At 38.4% G+C, this 20642-nt stretch overlaps 1 protein-coding gene across 2 annotated transcripts in view; it reads right to left on the reverse strand.

The window, feature by feature from the left end:
* The window catches only part of USP33 (ubiquitin specific peptidase 33), a 68488-nt gene that overhangs the window by 20316 nt on the left and 27530 nt on the right, over window positions 1–20642 (reverse strand). The window contains exons 7-17 of one of the 2 annotated variants that reach the window (XM_010380667.2): window positions 18906–18975; window positions 14935–15048; window positions 14167–14245; window positions 12603–13020; window positions 9928–10068; window positions 7683–7795; window positions 6395–6567; window positions 6202–6272; window positions 5225–5258; window positions 2277–2322; window positions 1235–1415 (exon numbers count right to left, since the gene is read on the reverse strand). In XM_010380667.2, the coding sequence (XP_010378969.1) occupies window positions 1235–1415; window positions 2277–2322; window positions 5225–5258; window positions 6202–6272; window positions 6395–6567; window positions 7683–7795; window positions 9928–10068; window positions 12603–13020; window positions 14167–14245; window positions 14935–15048; window positions 18906–18975 (1440 nt within the window). Of the gene's footprint in view, window positions 1–1234; window positions 1416–2276; window positions 2323–5224; window positions 5259–6201; window positions 6297–6394; window positions 6568–7682; window positions 7796–9927; window positions 10069–12602; window positions 13021–14166; window positions 14246–14934; window positions 15049–18905; window positions 18976–20642 lie in introns of both variants that reach the window. The other variant, XM_010380666.2, reaches the window with a different exon arrangement.

The raw sequence follows: 20642 nt of genomic DNA on the forward strand, positions 1-20642 counted from the left end.
TCCCCATATTCCTTTGTTTCTACTCTAATTTATTTAACTAAGGGGACAAGGCTGCCTTCAGCCAAGTACTATACGTAAAAACTCCCAGCCCTCCAGAAGGGTTTGTGTATATTTTCTATAACTACAATGTTTCCCACCAGCCTGACTGAACCCCCACAAACACCTAGCTATTAGAAAACATTATCTTTTTTTTTTTTTTTTTTTTTGAGACGGAGCTTCGCTCTTGTTGCCCAGGCTAGAGTGCAATGGTGCAATCTCAGCTCACTGCAACCTCTACCTTCCGGGTTCAAGCTATTCTGCTAGCTCAGCCTCCCGACTAGCTGGGATTACAAGCACCCACCACCATGCCCGGCTAATGTTTTCTATTTTTAGTAAAGACAGAGTTTCATCATGTTGACCAGGCTAGTCACAAACTGACCTCAGATGATCCACCTGCCTCAGCCTCCCAAAGTGCTGGGATTATAGGTGTGAGCCACCACACCCAGTTAGAACACATAATCTTAAAAAAACCCAGTAAAAAAAAAAAAAAAAAAAAAAAAAAAAACCCAGTAAAAAATCATGTTAGGGCCAGGCGTGGTGGTTCACACCTGTAATCCCAGCACTTTGGGAGGCCGAGGCAGGTGGATCACGAGGTCAAGAGATCGAGACGATCCTGGCTAACATGGTGAAACCCTGTCTCCACTAAAAATACAAAAAAATTAGCCATGTGTGGTAGTAGACGCCTGTAGTCCCAGCTACTTGGGAGGCTGAGGCAGGAGAATGGTGTGAACCCGGGTGGTGGAGGTTGCAGTGAGCCAAGAACATGCCACTGCACTCCAGCCTGGGCAACAGAGCAAGACTCCGTCTCAAAAAAAACAAAAAAAATCATGTTAATGCCTTATTATTTAACTGTATATAATTTTCAATATTGGAAACATCATAGTAAAAATATTTAATTTCATAAAATTGACATGTTTTTAATAATTAGCAGTAACATCTGTTTTTAACTTTTTTTCTTTTAGATATTCAGACATTATTTAAAAGATCAATTAGGATGTTTAATTTTTTTTTTTTTTTTTTTTGTAGAGATGGGGTTTCATGATGTTGCCCAGACTGGTCTCAAACTTCTGGCTTTAAGTGATTCTCCCACCTCAGTCTCCCAAAAGGCTGGTATTACAGGTATGAGCCACCATCCCTAGGCTTATTTTAATTTTTTTTTTTAATCTAAGAACATCTGTTAAACCTATATACTTACTACTTGCAGTTCCATGATGGCAAATGACTGACAGAAGATCATAAGTCACAATTTGAGCTGGACTATCCTTAGCAAGAAATGGCTGAAGATCCAAGCCTTCTAGTGGAAATGAAACATGGGTACTGATTTTGGTGGAAAACATTAGTTCATGTCTGAATCTTTTAAGGTGGATGCATAAAATCTAAAAGAATAAAATTCAAAACGAATTTGTCAATACAGAAAACAAAAAGCATTATAATAGGTAATACTTAGTAATATTTTTATTCAACAAGCAAGAAACTGAGGTGTTCAATCAAAATAAAACTATAAAGTTATTTAGATTTTTATTTAGTTTTAAATGCTAAAGGAGTCTATTCAATATATACTTAAGTGTCAAGGTTAAGTATTAATCTGCAATTATAACCTGCTTCCAGAGATGTTAAAAATATGGAAATGGTGAAACAAGGTACTTTCTAAGTTCACTGCCATTTGTTTTTCTAATTTTACACTTTAGACCTGGCAAGATCCCACGAGTATGATTACAATTTGTTCAACATAGCACACTGTTGTTGTTGTTTTTTTTTTTTTTTTGAGACGGAGTCTCGCTCTGTCGCCCGGGCTGGAGTACAGTGGCCGGATCTCAGCTCACTGCAAGCTCCGCCTCCTGGGTTTACGCCATTCTCCCGCCTCAGCCTCCCGGGTAGCTGGGACTACAGGCGCCCACCACTTCGCCCGGCTAGTTTTTTGTATTTTTTAGTAGAGACGGGGTTTCACCGTGTTAACCAGGATGGTCTCGATCTCCTGACCTCGTGATCCGCCCGTCTCGGCCTCCCAAAGTGCTGGGATTACAGGCTTGAGCCACCGCGCCCGGCCCATAGCACACTGTTAAAGGGCACTTACAGTATTTAACTTAATATTTTAAAAATGAATAATCTTAAAAAGGCACGCATAGCAACCATTCAATTCTTCAACCAAGCAAAGAGAATTTATTACTACATTTTGCTACATTAATACTTTATGTTCCTACCACATAATACAAGTTGAGCTAAAATAATGTCCATACCTCAGGAAACTTCTGTACTTTACAAAACTTTACTCCATTTCTCAACCTAAGGGGAGAAAAGAGAAAATCAATTAGTCTACAAAAAAACTTAGTATATTTAAATTTGCAGCAAAAATATTTTAGAAAATGCAGAGATCCAGCCAGGCCAACATGGTGAAATCCCGTCTCTACTAAAAATACAAAATTAGCCAGGCATGGTGGCACATGCCTGCAGTCCCAGATACTCGGGAGGCGGAGGTAGGAGAATCACTTGAACCCAGGAGGCGGAGTTTGCAGAGAGCCGAGATCGCACCACTGTACTCCAACCTGGGCTGGAGTGAGACCCTCTCTGAAAAAAAAAAAAAAAAAACAGAACAAGAAAAGAAAGAAAGGGAAAGGAAGGGAAAGGGGAAGGGCAAGGGCAAGGGCAAGGGCAAGGGCAAGGCAAGGCAAGGCAGAGACAAAAGATATCAGACTAGAAATACTTGCCACTGAATTATGTTACATGTATACATTAAATATCTTAATCAAAACACTGGAGTTCCTTATTGCAAAAAATAATTAAAACTGGCCGGGTGCGGTGGCTCACGCCTGTAATCTCAGCACTTTAGGAGGCCAAGGCGGGCAGATCATAAGGTCAGGAGATTGAGACAATCCTGGCCAACATGGTGAAACCCCATGTCTACTAAAATACAAAAAATTAGACGGGCACGGTGGCATGTGCCTGTAGTCCCAGCTACTGAGGAGGTTGAGGCAGAGCAATCACTTGAACCCAGGAGGCGGAGGCTGCAGTGAGCCAATATCGTGCCACTGCACTCCAGCCTGGCGACAGAGCAAGACTCCATCTCAAAAAATAATAATAGTAATTTGAACCAACATATCAGTAATCAAAAATTTAGAGAGTTATATAACTCTTTGGTGAAACTTGTTTTAACAAATGTGCTACTGTCTATGGTGTGGCTATGCCTTTAAAACATCTAGATATTAAGTAAAACCAGATAAAGCAAAATCTCAGTTTTATAAAATGTGTAGTTCAAGTTAATATATCAAAATCTTAGCCAGGCACCATGGCTCACACCTATAATCCCAGCATTTTGGGAGGCCGAGGTGGGCAGATCACCTGAGGTCAGGAGTTCAAGACTAGCCTGACCAATATGGCAAAACCCCATCTCTACTAAAAATACAAAAATTAGCTGGGTGTGGTGGCAAGCACCTGTAATCCCAGCTACTCGAGAGGTTCAGGCAGGGAAAATTGCTTGAACCCAGAAGGCAGAGGTTGCAGTGGGCTGAGACTACACCACTGCACTCCAGCCTGGGTGACACAGCAAGGCTCCTTCTCAAAAAAAAAAAAAAAAAAAAAAGTCTTGGCCGGGCACAGTGGCTCACGCTTGTAATTTCAGCATTTTGGGAAGCCAATGTTGGCAAATCGTTGTGAGCCAAGGACTTTGCAACCAGCCTGCACAACATGACAAAACCCCATCTCTACAAAAAATACAAATTAGCCAGGCATGGTGCATGCATCTGTAGTCCCAGCTACTTGAGAGGCTGAGGCAGGAGGATCGCTTGTGACCAGGAAGCTGAGGCTGCAAAGAGCTGTAATCATGGTACTGAACCTTCAGCCTTAGTGACAGAATGAGACTATGTCTCAAACGAAAAAAAAAAACAAAAAAAAACTTTATTCTTACATGTGGTAAAAAGATAAAGGATGGGTATTTTTGTTTGTTTGTTTGTTTGTTTTTTGAGACGGAGTCTGGCTCTGTCGCCCAGGCTGGAGTGCAGTGGCCGGATCTCAGCTCACTGCAAGCTCCGCCTCCCAGGTTTACGCCATTCTCCTGCCTCAGCCTCCGGAGTAGCTGGGACTACAGGCGCCCGCCACCTCACCTGGCTAGTTTTTTGTATTTTTTAGTAGAGACGGGGTTTCACCGTGTTAGCCAGGATGGTCTCGATTTCCTGACCTCGTGATCCGCCCGTCTCGGCCTCCCAAAGTGCTGGGATTACAGGCTTGAGTCACCACGCCCAGCCAAGGATGGTTATTATTAATAATCAAAATTAATACACATTTGACAGATCTCTACTTTGAATTTGGAGGTAGATGCAAGGTTCTTTTCCATCTTCCCTGTTATCTTTTTCCTAGTATGCTTTGCTTTACAAGGAACAATCCCTTTCCAAGCCAACTTCCTTTTCAGCAGTCAGCTAGGGCTTCAAGAACAAAGTGATAAAATGTCTCCAAAAGTAGAAGTCAGCTTTCTCATCTTTATCAACCAAATAGTATACCATTCCTTTCTGTCATGTCATGATCAGTTGCAGATCAATGTTTCCTTGAGGTTACTGCCAAGAAGTAGAAGTCTGTATTATTCCAGATCTTATTAGCAGGCCGTTGTATTTCTATTATAGAGATTGAGAAGAAATTTCCAGTTCACTCTGCCTCACAAATAGTTGCTTTTCGCCAAGTCTTCCAACACTTTTTTCTGACTTACCACTAAGAAGCATTGAAAGTCTAAATTGATTACAAGATAGAAAAAGGCAGCTGGTAGTAGATGTAAACAAAATCAGACTTTAGCTGTCTTTCTTGTCTGCCACTGTAACAGCAGATAACATCGAAGTTGGTATAACCTTTAGGAATTTTATGTAGATCTGAAACTTTGTACCTTTTACTTCCTGAATCTAGCCTGTTAAAATGGTAATTCAGAAGAAAATATTGTCTTATTTAGGAAAATGTTTTACGCAAAATCACGTACAGATTTCATCCCTCAAAGTATACTCTCTCACATCTTAGATAGGCCTATTAAATCTGTCAAATTTTTACCTTACATTTGTTTCACAAAACAGCTAATCTCTATTATTACTAGCATAAAGCTTTCTGGCCTATATTTTTCTAAATACAGGGCAAATTTAACTCCACATACCCAATTCTAAAAACCAAGAAAAATATACAACATGAAATTAAAAGCACTGTCAATGTCACTTACTTTTTGCATTTTTCACAACTGTACATATTGTCACCTGCAAATAAAACAGATGTGGCATTGGTTTCAAATTAACAGCAAATTGCTTATTATGGTCCTGTAATTCTTTGATTTTGCCCCATGCTGACCTCCCATCACAGTAAAACAAGGTTCCCTTTTTTCAGTCTATGCTCATGAATCAGGTTACTGTTTACCTTCCCCTCCCTTAACTCCTGCCAACACTGAAGACCTACCTCAAATAGTATCTTTTCCATTTATTCATTGAACAAAACTTACTGAGTGCCTGTCATATGTCCAAGCAAGGTACTAGATACACAAAAATAGTGAATGACCTTAAATGATACGGAGTAGTTCACAATTACAGACACATAAATAAGTCCATTATTTTGATTGAGTTTGCCCTTCTATGGATCTCAGAACAGTTTTAAAACATTTCACCGCCGGGTGCGGTGGCTCACGCCTGTAATCCCAGCACTTTGGGAGGCCGAGGCGGGCGGATCACAAGGTCAGGAGATTGACACCATCCTGGTGAACACTGTGAAACCCCGTATCTACTAAAAATACAAAAAAATCAGCTGGGCATGGTGGCGGGCACCTGTAGTTCCAGCTACTCGGGAGGCTGAGGCAGGAAAATGGCATGAACCTGGGGGGTGGAGCTTGCAGTAAGCAGAGATCGTGCCACTTCACTCACTCCAGCCTGGGCAACAGAGCGAGATTCCGTCTCAAAAAAAAAAAAAAAAAAAAAAAATTCACCTATCATTTGTCTTATACCACAGGAATTCACATGAATTACTTCAGGATGTGATTTTTCTTGTTATATTTATATTATCAAGGTGGACACTAACCTAATGCCAATATGTGAAAGTACTATTAAGCTGTCTTAAAACTTAGCTTTTATGAATACATTTTATTATTTAGTCCCACTTGTATTTTAGATTCACCTACAACAATTCAGCCATAGATATTACTGTATTTCTTACCTTTTAGTTCATCTCTGGCAAAGAAGGCAGCAAGACAATCTTGCAAGGTTACTACTGGACCCCAAAACCAGCTAGGGACACATGAGACAACAAACCTGAAACATCATTGATAGAAAAAAAAGGAAATGTTCTGCCAGTACAGCAGAAACAGCAGTTTTAACAATCATGTAATACAAAGAAAATAAATGCATACCTCTTCACATATTCCATGAAAAAAGCTATCCACCCTTGTGGAGCATATGCTTCGCCACATGATCCTGCTTTGACTATAGAAGTTGGATGACTTGATGAATGCAGCTTAGCAAGGTCTTCCTTGCCAGGAATTGGCAAGGACAGATCTTGAAAGGTCTCGAGGGTTACAGACACCTAAAATTGTTTCGTGTTTTAAAAATGGGATGAACATAATGCAGCAAAACATTTACAAGGTTAGATTTTAGACTCTAAAGATCAAAGCATGTTTAAATACGAAAAACAAAAAAAAACACACACAAATTGAACAGCTTTAATAGTCATAATAGCAAAAAAAAAAAAAAAACACTTGCTCTGTATCAGGTATCTTCACATAAGCCCTGTGCAGTAGCTATTAGCATCCCCATTACAATCACAGATGCTGCAACATTAAACACCCCAAATCCAGCCACTGCATCTTGAGGTCCAAACTCTTAAGCACTATCGTTATTTATTTTTGAAAACTGACCTTGATGGTAGTTTTAAAATTTTTTTTTAAAAAACGTGAGGCAAAACCTGGCATCTAATTTTAAATAGCTAAAAATATGTCTGATAATTTCACTTAAATATTTAGTACCAAAATAACCTACATTAAAATGATCCTATTGAAAGTTCTTAGATCTGACTTGAGATTCCAACACAATAATTGAAATCTTTTTTGTTTTTGAGATGTTATTTTACATTCATCATTGCACTAAAGTAAAACCGTACTTAAGAAAAGCTCAAAGAAACTTTGAAGGATTGAAGTGTTATTAAAAAATTCATGATTTTAATTTATGCCTTGGTTATTATCTATGAATTTGATACTACCTTTAGTATCTGAGTACCAACCTAAACCTGGAAAAATATTTACAAACCATATTATAACCAAATGTAAAAGATACATTCACAGCTTTGTACCTGTGAATATCAACAAATTCCCAGTATATAAATTTCATCAGCCTGGGAGAATATGCAGGTGTTACCAATTCTTTTGCTGAGCAACTTCTCGCCTTTATATGTAACCAAAATAGATGACGAAGGATAATATGTGCCTGTCCAATGATGGGTCACCATCCTTTAAACAGGATGCTGCTACTTCCAAAAAAGTAAATTCTACACCTAGAATCAATTTGTATTGATGTAAACACAATAAATGCATGTATGATCATCAATAGCAAAGAGAAGGAATTAAACTTTTCACATCATCTTGTCACATTTTTAAACAGCATTTGACAGGAATTTTCTGTGTATTCTAATACCCTCATACTCACCCTGTCACAAGTCAGACACTGCACTGAACTAATGATTGTTCCATCAAATATGTCTGAAATAACACTTCTGTATTTCTTGTGCTGTTTTTTTCTCTTTGGAGATGCAGACTGAGCTAGGATCAAAAAACATTAAAAAAAAAAAAATTAAAGCAGCTCCTTTCACATTTTTCTCTGGAATCTTTTTTTGTCTTGTCAATCTTACTTGTATATGATCTCTAGAATCCTTAAACTGTAAAACTTACTGTGTTGATAAGGAAATTTTCAAAATACTCTTCAAAAGAGCATAAGTATTAAAAAAAGAAAAGAAACCAAGCAGACAAGGCTTAAGATGTTTGTTGTTGTTGTTTTGTTTTGAGACGGAGTCTCGCATTGTCATCCACGCTGGAGAAGAGTGGCACAATCTCGGCTCACTGTAAGCTCCGCCTCCTGGGCTCATGCCATTCTCCTGCCTCAGACTCCTAAGTAGCTGGGACTACAGGTGCCTGCCACCATGCCCAGCTAAGTTTTTGTATTTTCAGTAGAGACAGGGTTTCACCATGTTAGCCAGGATGGTCTTGATCTCCTGACCTCATGATCTGCCCGCTGGGATTACAGGTGCGAGCCACCGCGCCTGGCCTGTTGTTTCTTTAAAAGTATGATTCTTGGCCACCATAAATGTACATATAAGAAAAGGAACAACTTCTAAATTAGCACAATATTCATCACTGGGATGTTACTTAAATGTTCTACAAGCCTTGAAGAGGTTAGAAAGTGAGGGAAAGATGATGAAAGTCATCATCAGGCTGAAGATGAAATAGAAGGGGTTCGGTCTCCCTATCCTGATTTCAGAGCAATTCTGTTTTCACTTATTTGTTTTGGTTTCCAAGCAAGGCTTTATTTGAAGAAAAGATTCCATTATTTAAAGTTTTTAAGAGTTCTTTATATATTTCTGGATACATGTCCTTTGCTAGCTGTATGATTTATAAATATATCCAACCTTATCTTCCCATTCTCTGAACATCCTTTGTCAACAAAAATTTTTAATTTTTTTCTTTAATGGATCATGCTTTTAACGTCTTTAAGAACCCTTTGTCTAACCCAAGGCCATGAAGACTTTCTCCTATGTTTTCTTCTAAGAAAACATAATACTGGAACTCTCATATATACCTGGAAGGAATACTAAATGGTAGACACTCTGGTAAAAAGTCTGGCAGTTTAATACAACTATAAGCATTAAACAAACATAAAACCCAGTAATCCCACTTCTAGGTATTTGTCCTAGACAAATGAAAACATGTTCTTACAAAAACCTGTACATAAATTTTAGACCAACATTATTCATAATTGCCAAAAACTGGAAACAATTCAAAAGTCTACTAATAAGTAAGTAAAAAAATAGTGGTATACCCATAAAAAATGAAATATTAGGCCAGGCACGGTGGCTCATGCCTGTAATCCCAGCACTTTGGGAGGCAGAGGCAGGCAGATCACGAGGTCAGGAGTTCGAGACCAGCATGGTCCATCTCTACTAAAAATACAAAAAATTAGCCAGGTATGGTGGTGCACACCTGTAGTCTCAGCTACTCGGGAGGCTGAGGCAGGAGAATTGCTTGAACGTGGCAGGCGAAGACTGCAGTGAGCAAAGATTGCACCACTCCACTCCAGCCTGGGCGATAGTGAGACTCCGTCTCAAAACAAAACAAAAAGAAACATTACTTGGTAATAAAAGGAACAAACTATTCAGACATGCAGTAACATGACTGAATCTCAAATGCATTATCCTGAGAGGCAAACCTGTTTCAAAAGACTACATATAAAAAGATTTTAGAAAATCAAGACTACATACTATATGATTCCATTTATATGACATTCTAGGAAAAGGCAAAACAATAAGAAAAGAGGATCAAGGGTGCCAGAACATAGGAGTAGAGAGATGATCTGGTTACGAAGTAGTACTATGCAGGAATTCTTTGCGGTGTTAGAACTGTTCAGTATTCCGTTTGTGGTGGAGTAACAAGAATCCATGCTGCAGGTGTTAAAATTCATAAAGCTCTACACAAGAAAAAGTGAATTCAACTGTATGTAAAATTTTAAAAACAGAGTACCAACACACAAAATTTGTAATCATGTCTATGTAAAATTATGCTATCAATTTTAGAAGATCAAACCATATTTCATAATTAACACTTTAAATTATCAAGAATCAAAACCATCATTTTAAACTAAGACCCAAAGCAAAAGAGACTAAGTAAGAGAAACTTTTTACCTTTTTTGTGTGGTGGTGCCAATCCTGGCCATAAATTGCCTGATTTAGGAGGGCTTGCTGATAAACGTGGATTAACACCTTCATTTGATGGAAGGATCTGTGGTGTAGACAGGTCATTCGAATGGACATCAGTGATATATTCTGTAAGATTTAAAATTTGTATTATTACCTTAAATTGGAAAATTATTCTAACTGTCCAGTAATGTTAATTTAAAGGTTTCTTAATTTGATACCTTGAACACAATTCATATCAACAAATGTCAAGTTAAATACTTAACAAAGTGCTTACTAAGCAAAATAACAGTAACCTTCTACCCAGAAATCCAACTAATTTTTGTTTGTTTATTTATTTTGAGACAGAGTCTCCCTCTGTCCCCCAGGCTGGAGTGCAGAGGTGCAATCTCGGCTCACTGTAACCTCCACCTCCCGGATTTAAGCAATTCTCCTGCTTCAGCTTCCCAAGTAGCTGAGATTACAGGCATGTACCACCAGGCCCGGCTCATTTTTGTATTTTTAGTAGAGATGGGGTTTCACCACGTTGGCCAGGTTTGTCTCAAACTCCTGGCCTCAAGTGATCCACCCACTTTGGCCTCCCAAAGTATTGGGATTATAGATGTGAACCACCATGCCCGACCCCAACTAATGTTTATAACACACTACTATTACAGGCAGTTTAGGAAGTAAGCAGCGGAAATACAAAGCCAAAAAGGATCTTGTTTGTCCAAATACAGCATTAAAAAAAAAAAAAGAGGCTAGGCTGGGTGGCTAACGCCTATAATCCCAACACTGGGAGGCCAAGGTGGGAAGACTGCTTGAGCCCAGGAGTTCAAGACCAACCTGGGCAACATCATGAGACCCCCCCATCTCTACAAAAAAAATCTAAAAATTAGCTGGGCATGGTGGTGTACGCCTGTAGTGCCAGCTACTCAAGAGGCTGAGGTGCGAGGATCACTTGAGCCCAGGAGGTCGAGGCTGTGGTGAGATGTGATCATGCCACTGCACTCCAGCCTGGGTGATGGAATGAGACCCTGTTTCAGAAGAAAAAAAAAAAAAAGATATTCAGGACTTTTTTTAGAAGTTCAAAACCATGTGAAAGAAAAACAGATTATTCTCCCAAACTAACATAATAATCAAAATCAAGAAATGTAGGTATAAAGTAATCATAAATTATTTTGTTCTTACTGTAATAAAAGAAAAAACACACCACTTCATCAGGAAAGAACCTTTTTTAAGAATTATAAGATGAATCAAGAAAATATAAGCTATCTTAATTGTTTGCTTTGGATTCCTAGTGCCTAACATATTCCAGGGCAAGGGAATGTGCTCAGTAACTATTTGAGTGAAGAAAAGAGAATTGTTCATAAGAGATCTTGAAAGGGGATGTACTCAGAAATTTTTCCAGATAACGCAAAATCGTTTCTCACACAGGCATTTCTCAATTTTTCAACCATGACTAAATCAGACTGCATAATATTGGGAGTGAAAAAACAACTCACTCTAGGACTTTCTGAAGGGAATAAAGCTAATGAGATTTAGATTGGGAGTTGGTAATTTTTTCCTCTAACGGACCAGAGAGTAAGTATTTTAGGTTTGTGTGCCTTACAGACTTCACCAGATTTTTTTCATTAAGCCCTTAAAACACCTAAAAGCTCAGACTCCTGACTTAGGTTATCCCCTAATTACTATATATAAGAACAAACCTGTTACAGAGCAATAAAAGATGAGTATGTCCCTAATCAGGCTTAACTGGGCTTTTGACAAGAAAATCCTGGACAGCAGTCAAAGCTAAGTCTTTCAATACTGATACCTGACATATTTATTCACTAACAATTTCTACACAAGATCAGCATAATTAAGGAGCCTAACACTCTTAGTCTTCCTGACTAGAAAGCATCTGTGCACTTTACACAAGTGAACCACAAATCTTCCTATAGTTAAGAATATTTCTCAAGAAGAAATTTTGGATTCATTCAAATACCTAAATAAATTGTTTAGTTACTCTCACTCTTCAGTAATTACAGAAAAAAAACTTTTTTACATTACATGTCTGCCACTTATTTTAAGATCACATAATTTGAATCTCTAACAGCCTAATTTTGTGTGCTTGGAAAACTAAATACCACATTTTAAGCCAAGATGAGTTAACTCTTGAAGAGATAAATTACAAAGCAATTCAACTTTCATTTGGCCACATGCTCTTTCTCAAAGAACACTGACTAGTATCATGGCATAATCTATCACAGCAGGGCTCACTAATAGTTAATTAAACTTCTACACTAAAACACATCTGATGTGACTCCAATGACAACAATCTTAATCTACTAATGTATATAATTAGAAAATTGCAATTTGGGTTATTTGCTTTTTTCCAGGATCACAATATAATTTGCTTAAAATAAAAGAGAAAATTCTGGGAAGTCCAATTTTTTAGATTACTGCATGACTATACAAAAGACATCTGATGAAATGTTTACTTCAAAAGGAGGATTAATTTCTTATATAATCAAATGACCCCAAAATTTCTTTTCCTCAGGTTCTATAATTTTATGACTAATACTCACATGCAAATACTGCTAAACTATAATTCTAATTAGAAATACCCAAAGTAACAATTAAACACTCATGTCTACAAATTAAATACTATCATTTTCATGAACAAACTACTGAATTGTCACCTGAAGCTCTGCTGTGTATTTGCACTTTGACAGTTTCCTGGTTGTTTAAGTCAACTGTTTCAGATATAGAGTCTCTATCTTTATCTAATTCGCCTTCAGAATTTACTTTATTAATCTTATTGCATATCTTCTCTTTTTGCCAATCTTTTGACATTTCTGAATTGTTTTCATCATCCTGAATTAACATTGTTGTTTCATTATTATCTTCAGAGAAGCCTCTAGAGCCATTTTCATTTTCTGCTTTATCACTGTTGCTACAAGATTCACAAGACTGAAAATCTACATCCGACTGGCTCTTGTCTTCTTCCATTGTCTCCTCAGTGGTTATGGTTTGCGGATCTTCTTCTACTTCCATGACTTGCTCTTTCAGTTCTTCATGAAGCAGATCCATTAAACATCGAAGGAATTCTTGAGCATCCTAATATATCAGCAACATAATGTTACCACTTCATTACATGTGTATATAGAAACATAAGGGAAAATATACAAAATATCATTATCAACTTTTATAAACATACAGCACTATATTGAGAAAATACCAGTTTGTAGAGCATAAAGCACTAGAGAAATGAAGATGCACTCACTTCCAAAAAGTTAGGTAAATAAAGTTTTCTTTTTTTGAGATGGGGTCTCATTCTGTTGTCCAAGCTGGAATGCTGTGGCATGACCACAGCTCACTGTAGCCTCGATCCCCCAGGTTCAAGCAATTCTCCCACCTCAGCCTTCTTAGTAGCTGGGACCACATGTATGAGCCATCACACCCAGATGATATATATTTTTAAATTATTTTTAGAAATGAGGTCTCCCTATGTTACCCAGGCTGGTCTCAAGCCCCTGGGCTCAAGCAGTCCGCCGACCGTGGCCTCCTAAAGTGCTGGGATTACAGGCATGAGTCATCACGCCCAGTCAGATAAAAATTTTAATAAACTGAAGATGATCTAAAGGTCAACTTCAGCTGGATATAGGAGTTCATGCTTGTAATCCTAACATTTAGGGAGACCAAGGAGGGAGGATCGTTTGAGTCAGGAGTTCAAGACCAGCCGGGGCAACATAATGAGACATTCACTCTTATTTAAAAAAAAAAAAAAAAAAGGCTGGGTACAGTGCCTCATGACTGTAATCCAACACTTTGGGAGGCCAAGAAGGGTGGATCACCTGAGGTCAGGAGTTCAAGTCCGGCTTGACCAACATGGTGAAACCCTATCTCTACTAAAAATACAAAAATTAGCCGGGCATGGTGGCACACACCTGTAATCCCAGTTACTCCAGAGGCTGAGGCAGGAGAATCGCTTGAACCCAGGAGCTGGAGGCTGCAGTGAGCCAAGATTGCACCACTGCACTACAGCCTGGGCGACAGAGCGAGACTCTGCCTCAAAAACAGATAAAGATAAAGGGAAGTTGAAAAAATATAAACAATGAACAAGAAAAAGGGTTACTTTTCTTGGCAAAAGAAAGACACAAGGAGTGATGACCCCAAAAGATAAGTGGACCAAAAAAAAAAAACATAATGGCATTTTCCAAATTTATTTAGATTAAAATTACAAAAGAAAAGCAATAAACTAACCTGCTGAGAATACCCCCGAAATGTTGGATTTACAGTTTTAATTCCTTGAAACAGATTAGTAGGCACAACAGATCCTGGCCTGAGCAAGAAAACATTTTTAAAGAGTAATTTTTGTTATTTTTAATTTTTATTTTAAAAATTAACAACCAATAATTCAAAGTGTTAAATAAATTGAAAATTACGTTTCAAAAAAATCATTCAAAACTGCCTAATATGTTTCACAAGCACATCAGAACACCTTATCCTCGATATTTTAAGTGATATTTTACTGCCATACTCATCCTCAATTAAATGATTATGCTTCACCCCATGACTTTTCAAAAATGCAAATTTCCCAAATAGTTCTAAAACAAAATTATTAACATATTACAGTAAACTGTGATCCTAATGCTAAACTTTAGAACAAATAAACATAAGCAGGAAAATATTCATATAGTATTTAGGGTCCGATTTTATCATTGTGAGAATGCCTACTCCTGAATATAAAACTCTAAAGTTCCAGTAACAGCAGCTGTATAGCAGCTTTAACATTCCAACACTATATCACCAGTCCAAATACTTCCAGACTTCCATGACACCTTCATCTGCTTCTAAACTTCTCTGACACCTTACATTCAGCTTCAAATGTAACATACCTGAAACAAAGCTGTCTCAAATCTGTCTCTCTTCTACTTTTTTCTGGCTCCATAAATGGACCTGCATCCTTTAAATATTTATAATATTCATTTAAAACTTTAATAAAGAAGAAAAGTATGTTAAGTTACATACCTGCTTTTATGCCACAGCTCTGTCATTAGTTTGAGATAACTTTTACAAATGGCAGGTTTCTTATCTGTTCGTGCTAGTCCTCCACAATCAAGAAAAAACTGTGTCAAAGGTGGGCTAATTTTAAAAAGAGAAAAATGTTAGAGTAGAGTCAAAGCTAATACTGATAATTTCTAGTCATTCAATTAACTGACAACACGTACATCCCTAGAGCTGTCATTTCTTTCTTTGATCCCTTTTACAGCTTCACTTTCATTACTTCATAAAGAGCTCAGTCCTTTCAAATCAGATTTGGCCCCACCATATCAAGAGTCCTCCATGCTGCCAGATACACTTTTCAGTCTCCACTCAGTAACATTTGCCACAGACGACCATGCCCTCATTCTTGAACAAATCTTCTCTGGACTATTGTATGCATTTTCCTACTTTTCCTCTTTACCTCTTAAAATTCCTTTTTCCTCTTTATTGCTCTTTTTGGCCCCAGACATGTAAATGTAAGGATTCCTCAGGACTTGATCCTATGACTTTTCCCTATATACTTTTCTTCCCTGGGCGATCTAAAATTTTCAACCATATTCCAATCATGGTCAAATTTATATAAAGCCAACCATGTCATCTAAATTTCAGATTTATATCAAATGCCCAAACTGAACAGGATAAAAATTTAACTTTCAAGTGAACCTGCACTTCCTCCAGCCTTCTACATTCCATTATTTGGTACTAATATTTCTTGGTGGCTCAAGTTAGCAATTTATAAGGAAGTATAGTCTGTCATGAGTTCGATTAGCTTGAGGGAATCTCCATAAATCTACTTATAGGAAACTGACTGGGCAAAGGACCAAATTCTGACCTACATAAACCAAACCCCCTATGAAGGCAGTTAGATAACCAAGAAGCCATCTCTTTGCCCAGTGTAATCCTTTTTTTTTTTTTTTTCGGTAGAGACAGCGTCTTGTTATGTTGCCCAAGCTGGTTCCAGAACTCCTGGGCTCAAGCAATCCTCCCACCTTAGCCTCCCAAAGTGCTACAGGCATGAGCCACCACACCCAGCCACCAATAGTGTAATCGTATCAGCCACATCTTTTTCAATGAAATCAGAGGAATTACAAAGTAAATCCATGGAAGCAGTATTGCGCAGTAATCAACAAAAGATCTACAAAAACAAACATACACATAAAAATCTCAGATTCAGAATTTTGTCCCCGCCAGGCATGGTGGGTCATGTCTGTAATTCCAATACTTTGGGAGGCCAAGGCAGGACATGACTCAAGGACAGGAGTTCAAGACTAGCCTGGGCAACATAGCAAAAACCCATCTCTACAAAACTTTTAAAACATTATCTGGGAGCAGTGGCATGCACCTGTGGTCCTAGCTACTTGGCAGGCTGAGGCAGGAAGATCCCTTGAACCCAAGAGTTTGAGGCTGCAGTGAGCCACGATCACTCCACTGCACTCCAGCCTGGGTGACAGAGTAAGATTCTGTCTCTAACTTAAAAAAAAAAAAAAAGGGCCGGGTGCGGTGGCTCATGCCTGTAATTCTAGCACTTTGGGAGGCCGAGGCGGGCGAATCATGAGGTCAGGAGATCGAGACCAACTCGGCTAACACGGTGAAACCCCATCTCTACTAAAAATACAAAACTTAGCTGGGTGTGGTGGCCGGTGCCTGTAGTCCCAGCTACTCAGGAGGCTGAGCTGAGATCACATCACCGCACTCCAGACTGGCGACAGAGCGACACTCCGTCTCAAAAAAAAAACAAAAAAACAACAAACAAAAACCAGAATTCTGCCAGTACTTACTAGCTGGTTACATTGGCAAAGTTATTTAAACTTCTGTGTCTGGTTTTCTTATCTGTATAAAAATAACAATAGCAACAACCTACAGGTCTCTTAGGATTGTACTGTTAAACTTTGAATCTCCTCTCCCTTTCTCTACCCACATCCTATCAATCAATCATCCTCCTAAAAATGTTTATCTCCAATTCCTTCACTCTTTTCCTACCACCCTAGATGATGTAAACTACCACTACTTCTTGCCTAAATCATTATCATAGTCTCCTAGCTGGTCTTTCAAATTTCACTCACTTCCCCCTCCAATTCACTGTCCACGTGGCAACCACAGTAATATTTTAAAAATATAGATTATTAGCTACCCTACTATACAAACACTTCAATGGTATTGTACTACTATGAGAATAAAGACCTACATCTTTAATGTGGCCTACATAACCTAGACCCTTGTCATTCAGCTCTATGATTACTGTACCCTGTCACACATATTTTCTTCCAGTTGCTCAAATGTGTCAAGCTCTTTCCCATTCCAAGGCTGCTTACAAGGAGCATTCTGCTAGGAATGTTCTCCCCATCCTTTCAAACAACCAGCTCATAATCATTCCTCAAGTTTCAGAGTAAATGTCTCTTCTTTTTTTTTGAGACGGAGTCTCACACTGTCACCCGGGCTGGAGTGCAATAGCATGACCTTGGCTCACTGTAACCTCCACCTCCAAGGTTTACGTGATTCTCCTGCCTCAGCCTCCCAAGTAGCTGGGATTACAGGTGCACACCACCACACCTGGCTACTTTTTTGTATTTTTAGTAGTGACAGGGTTTCACTATGTTGGCCAGACTGGTCTCAAACTCCTGACCTCGTGATCCACCCGCCTCAGTCTCCCAAAGTGCTGGGATTACAGGTGTGAACCACCACACCTGGCCTAAATGTCTCTTCTTTAACGTCCGAGCGCAGTGGCCCATGCCTATAATCCCAGCACTTTGGGAGGCCGAGGCAAGTGAATCACTTGAGCCCAGGAGTTGGAAACCAGCCTGGGCAACAAGGCAAAACTCCATCTCTACAAAAAATTTAAAAATTAGCCATGTTTGGTGGCACGTGCCTGTAGTCTCAGCTACTCAGGAGGCTGAAGCAGGAGGATCACACAAACCTGGGAGGCAGAGTGGCAGTGAGCCAAAATCGCGCCACTGTGCTCTAGCCTGGGCAACAGAGTGAGACCCAGCCAAAAAAAAAAAAAATAAAAGTGTCTTCTTCAAAGATGTATTCTCTGATTACTTAATAAAAATTGGGTTATCTTTATTTCACAAGGTTATGAAACATAAGAAAACTGAAGGCAAAATATTTATGGAGGCAAAATATTATGTCTAAACAAAAATTAGATTATTTTGGGAAGAAGTACAGGTTTAATATCCCTAATACAAAATACAAAAATCAAAATGCTCCAAAATCCACAACTTTTTGAATCCCAACATGATATTCAAAGGAAATGCTCATTGGAGCATTTCAAATACTGGATTTTTGGATAAGGGATGCTCAACCAGTAAGTATAATGCAAATAAATACTCCAAAATCCAGAAAAATCTGAAACACTTCTGATTCCCAGCATTTCATAAGAGGGATACTCAACCTGTAGACATATGTTGAATCTCCAATCACTGCTCTATAATTTAATCCAGGAGAAAGGGTAATGTCAAAGTCAGTGATTTCTGAATTTTGGTCCAGACTCAATGCATCTAAATTTAAAGGGTAATATCACCTGACTCAATGCATCCAAACTTAAGAGTAAAACCACCTGACATATCTATTTTGTAAGACTACGATTACAAAAAAAAAAATCTGACTCCTTTATTAAAGGCTTTCCATCTACAGAAAAATATAAAATATTTTCATAAGATCTCTGCATTAAAAGTGATCTGAATAATTAGTTCACACTCTTCGTTTTCTAGATGTAAGAAACAATAACTTGCTCAAAGACACACAACTACCCAGGGTTTACACAAGGACCAGCAGCCTCAAGAAACTACAGGCATACATACAGTAACATCACTGGGACAAGAATGGGTTATGTCCCAAACCAGATTCTTGCCTGTTCTACCTTGAGAGTTAGTCAACTACTATAGTTGCATGGTTTTCTGCTCAAAAAGTAACTTTAAAAATCATACAAACAAAACAAAATTAATTTCTCTATTTACCAATTAGAAAGAGCCTGCAAAGCTGCATTCATGTAACAAGTATTTCCAATATTTTTCAAACCTGTAAGACCTATTAAGAAAAAATATACATGAAGTCATCATTCAATAAAGCAAAATGACTCAATTTTAGGGGTCACTAATATGGTTCCCAAATTACACTAAGGACCGCAGAAATACAATACAGCAACTTGAACAATTCAGAGAGGTCACACTTTTGGAAGCCTTACAATCACCAAACATTTTGTTTGTTTTGTTTTGACGGAGTCTCGCTCTGTCGCCCAGGCTGGAGTGCAGTGGTGCAATCTCGGCTCATTGCAAGCTCCGCCTCCCAGGTTCACACCATTCTCCTGCCTCAGCCTCCTGAGTAGCTGGGACTACAGGCACCCGCCACCACACCCAGCTAATTTTTTGTATTTTTAGTAGAGACGGGGTTTCACTGCGTTAGCCAGGATGGTCTCGATCTCCTGACCTCGTGATCTGCCTGCCTCAGCCTCCCAAAGTGCTGGGATTACAGGCGTGAGCCACGGCACCTGGCCACAATCACCAAAATTTTGAGTTTTACATAAGTTCAAGGATTAAACAGTTCAATCTTTGAAATTTGCACAGGAAGAACAGCCTTTCCTATTAACATTTAAGACTAGATGTTTTTAAAAATCATTAATTGAGGCTTTTACATTTATTATAACTAAAGTTTAATTATTTTGAGAAATAGTTTAATGACAATGCAAAAAAGTTCATGTCATGATAAATGATAAACATCCTTTTCCTTTCCATTTCAATGTATTGCATTGAAAGTAGTATTTATGCCGGGCGTGGTGGCTCACACCTGTAATCCCAGCACTTTGGGAGGCCAAGGCAGCCGGATCACGAGGTCAGGAGATAGAGACAATCCTGTCTAACAGGGTGAAACCCCATCTCTACTAAAAATACAAAAAATTCTAAAGGCGTGGTGGCAGGCGCCTGTAGTCCCAGCTACTCAGGAGGCTGAGGCAGAAGAATGGCATGAACCCAGGAGGCGGAGCTTGCAGTGAGCCGAGATCACACCATTGCACTCCACCCTGGGCAACAGAGCGAGACTCCATCTCAAAAAAAAACCAAAAAACAAAAAAGAAAGTAGTATTTATTAGGTTGAACCATAGGATACTGCTGACAATCTACAAAAACAGCAATTTCATATGGTTCAAGCTAATACGAAAACGAAGCCATTTGACTTATCACTTCCATATATATAGTCAAGTTCACTTTCATCAGTTTACTTTCATTATTAAAAGATGAAATAAATACTAAAAAAAAGTTATAAATGCTATTTGGATTTGGAGCAAAATGAAGAAAATTTAAAATTCTAAAAACCTCTAAAACGAGACTGAACTACCACTTACTGATAAGTATCCAGTAAAATTAATACTGTGGGCTAAATTAATGGGTTAAAACTGGGAAATACATAAAATATTTATAAATTAGTCATGTCAAGCTTAAACGAAAGCGTTAATTTCCAGATAATTATCTAAATATACATTCAATATACCACTAGTATCAATTATAAAACAGAAATTTTTAAGTTTATACTAACAACAGTGGGCCTAAAAGAATATGGAAAATCCAAATAGACTGGTTCTCAATTTAGGGGAAGAAGGGAGAAGTGTATCACCTGATTTTTTCCAAATGTTTTCCCCTGAAAATTCTGCTAAGGGAATACCTTAATACCTAATACCTCCCCATCACTGACAATAGAAAAAT

This window comes from Rhinopithecus roxellana, chromosome 12 (genome assembly GCF_007565055.1).
Source record: "Rhinopithecus roxellana isolate Shanxi Qingling chromosome 12, ASM756505v1, whole genome shotgun sequence".
Classification (NCBI taxonomy): Eukaryota; Metazoa; Chordata; class Mammalia; order Primates; family Cercopithecidae; genus Rhinopithecus; species Rhinopithecus roxellana.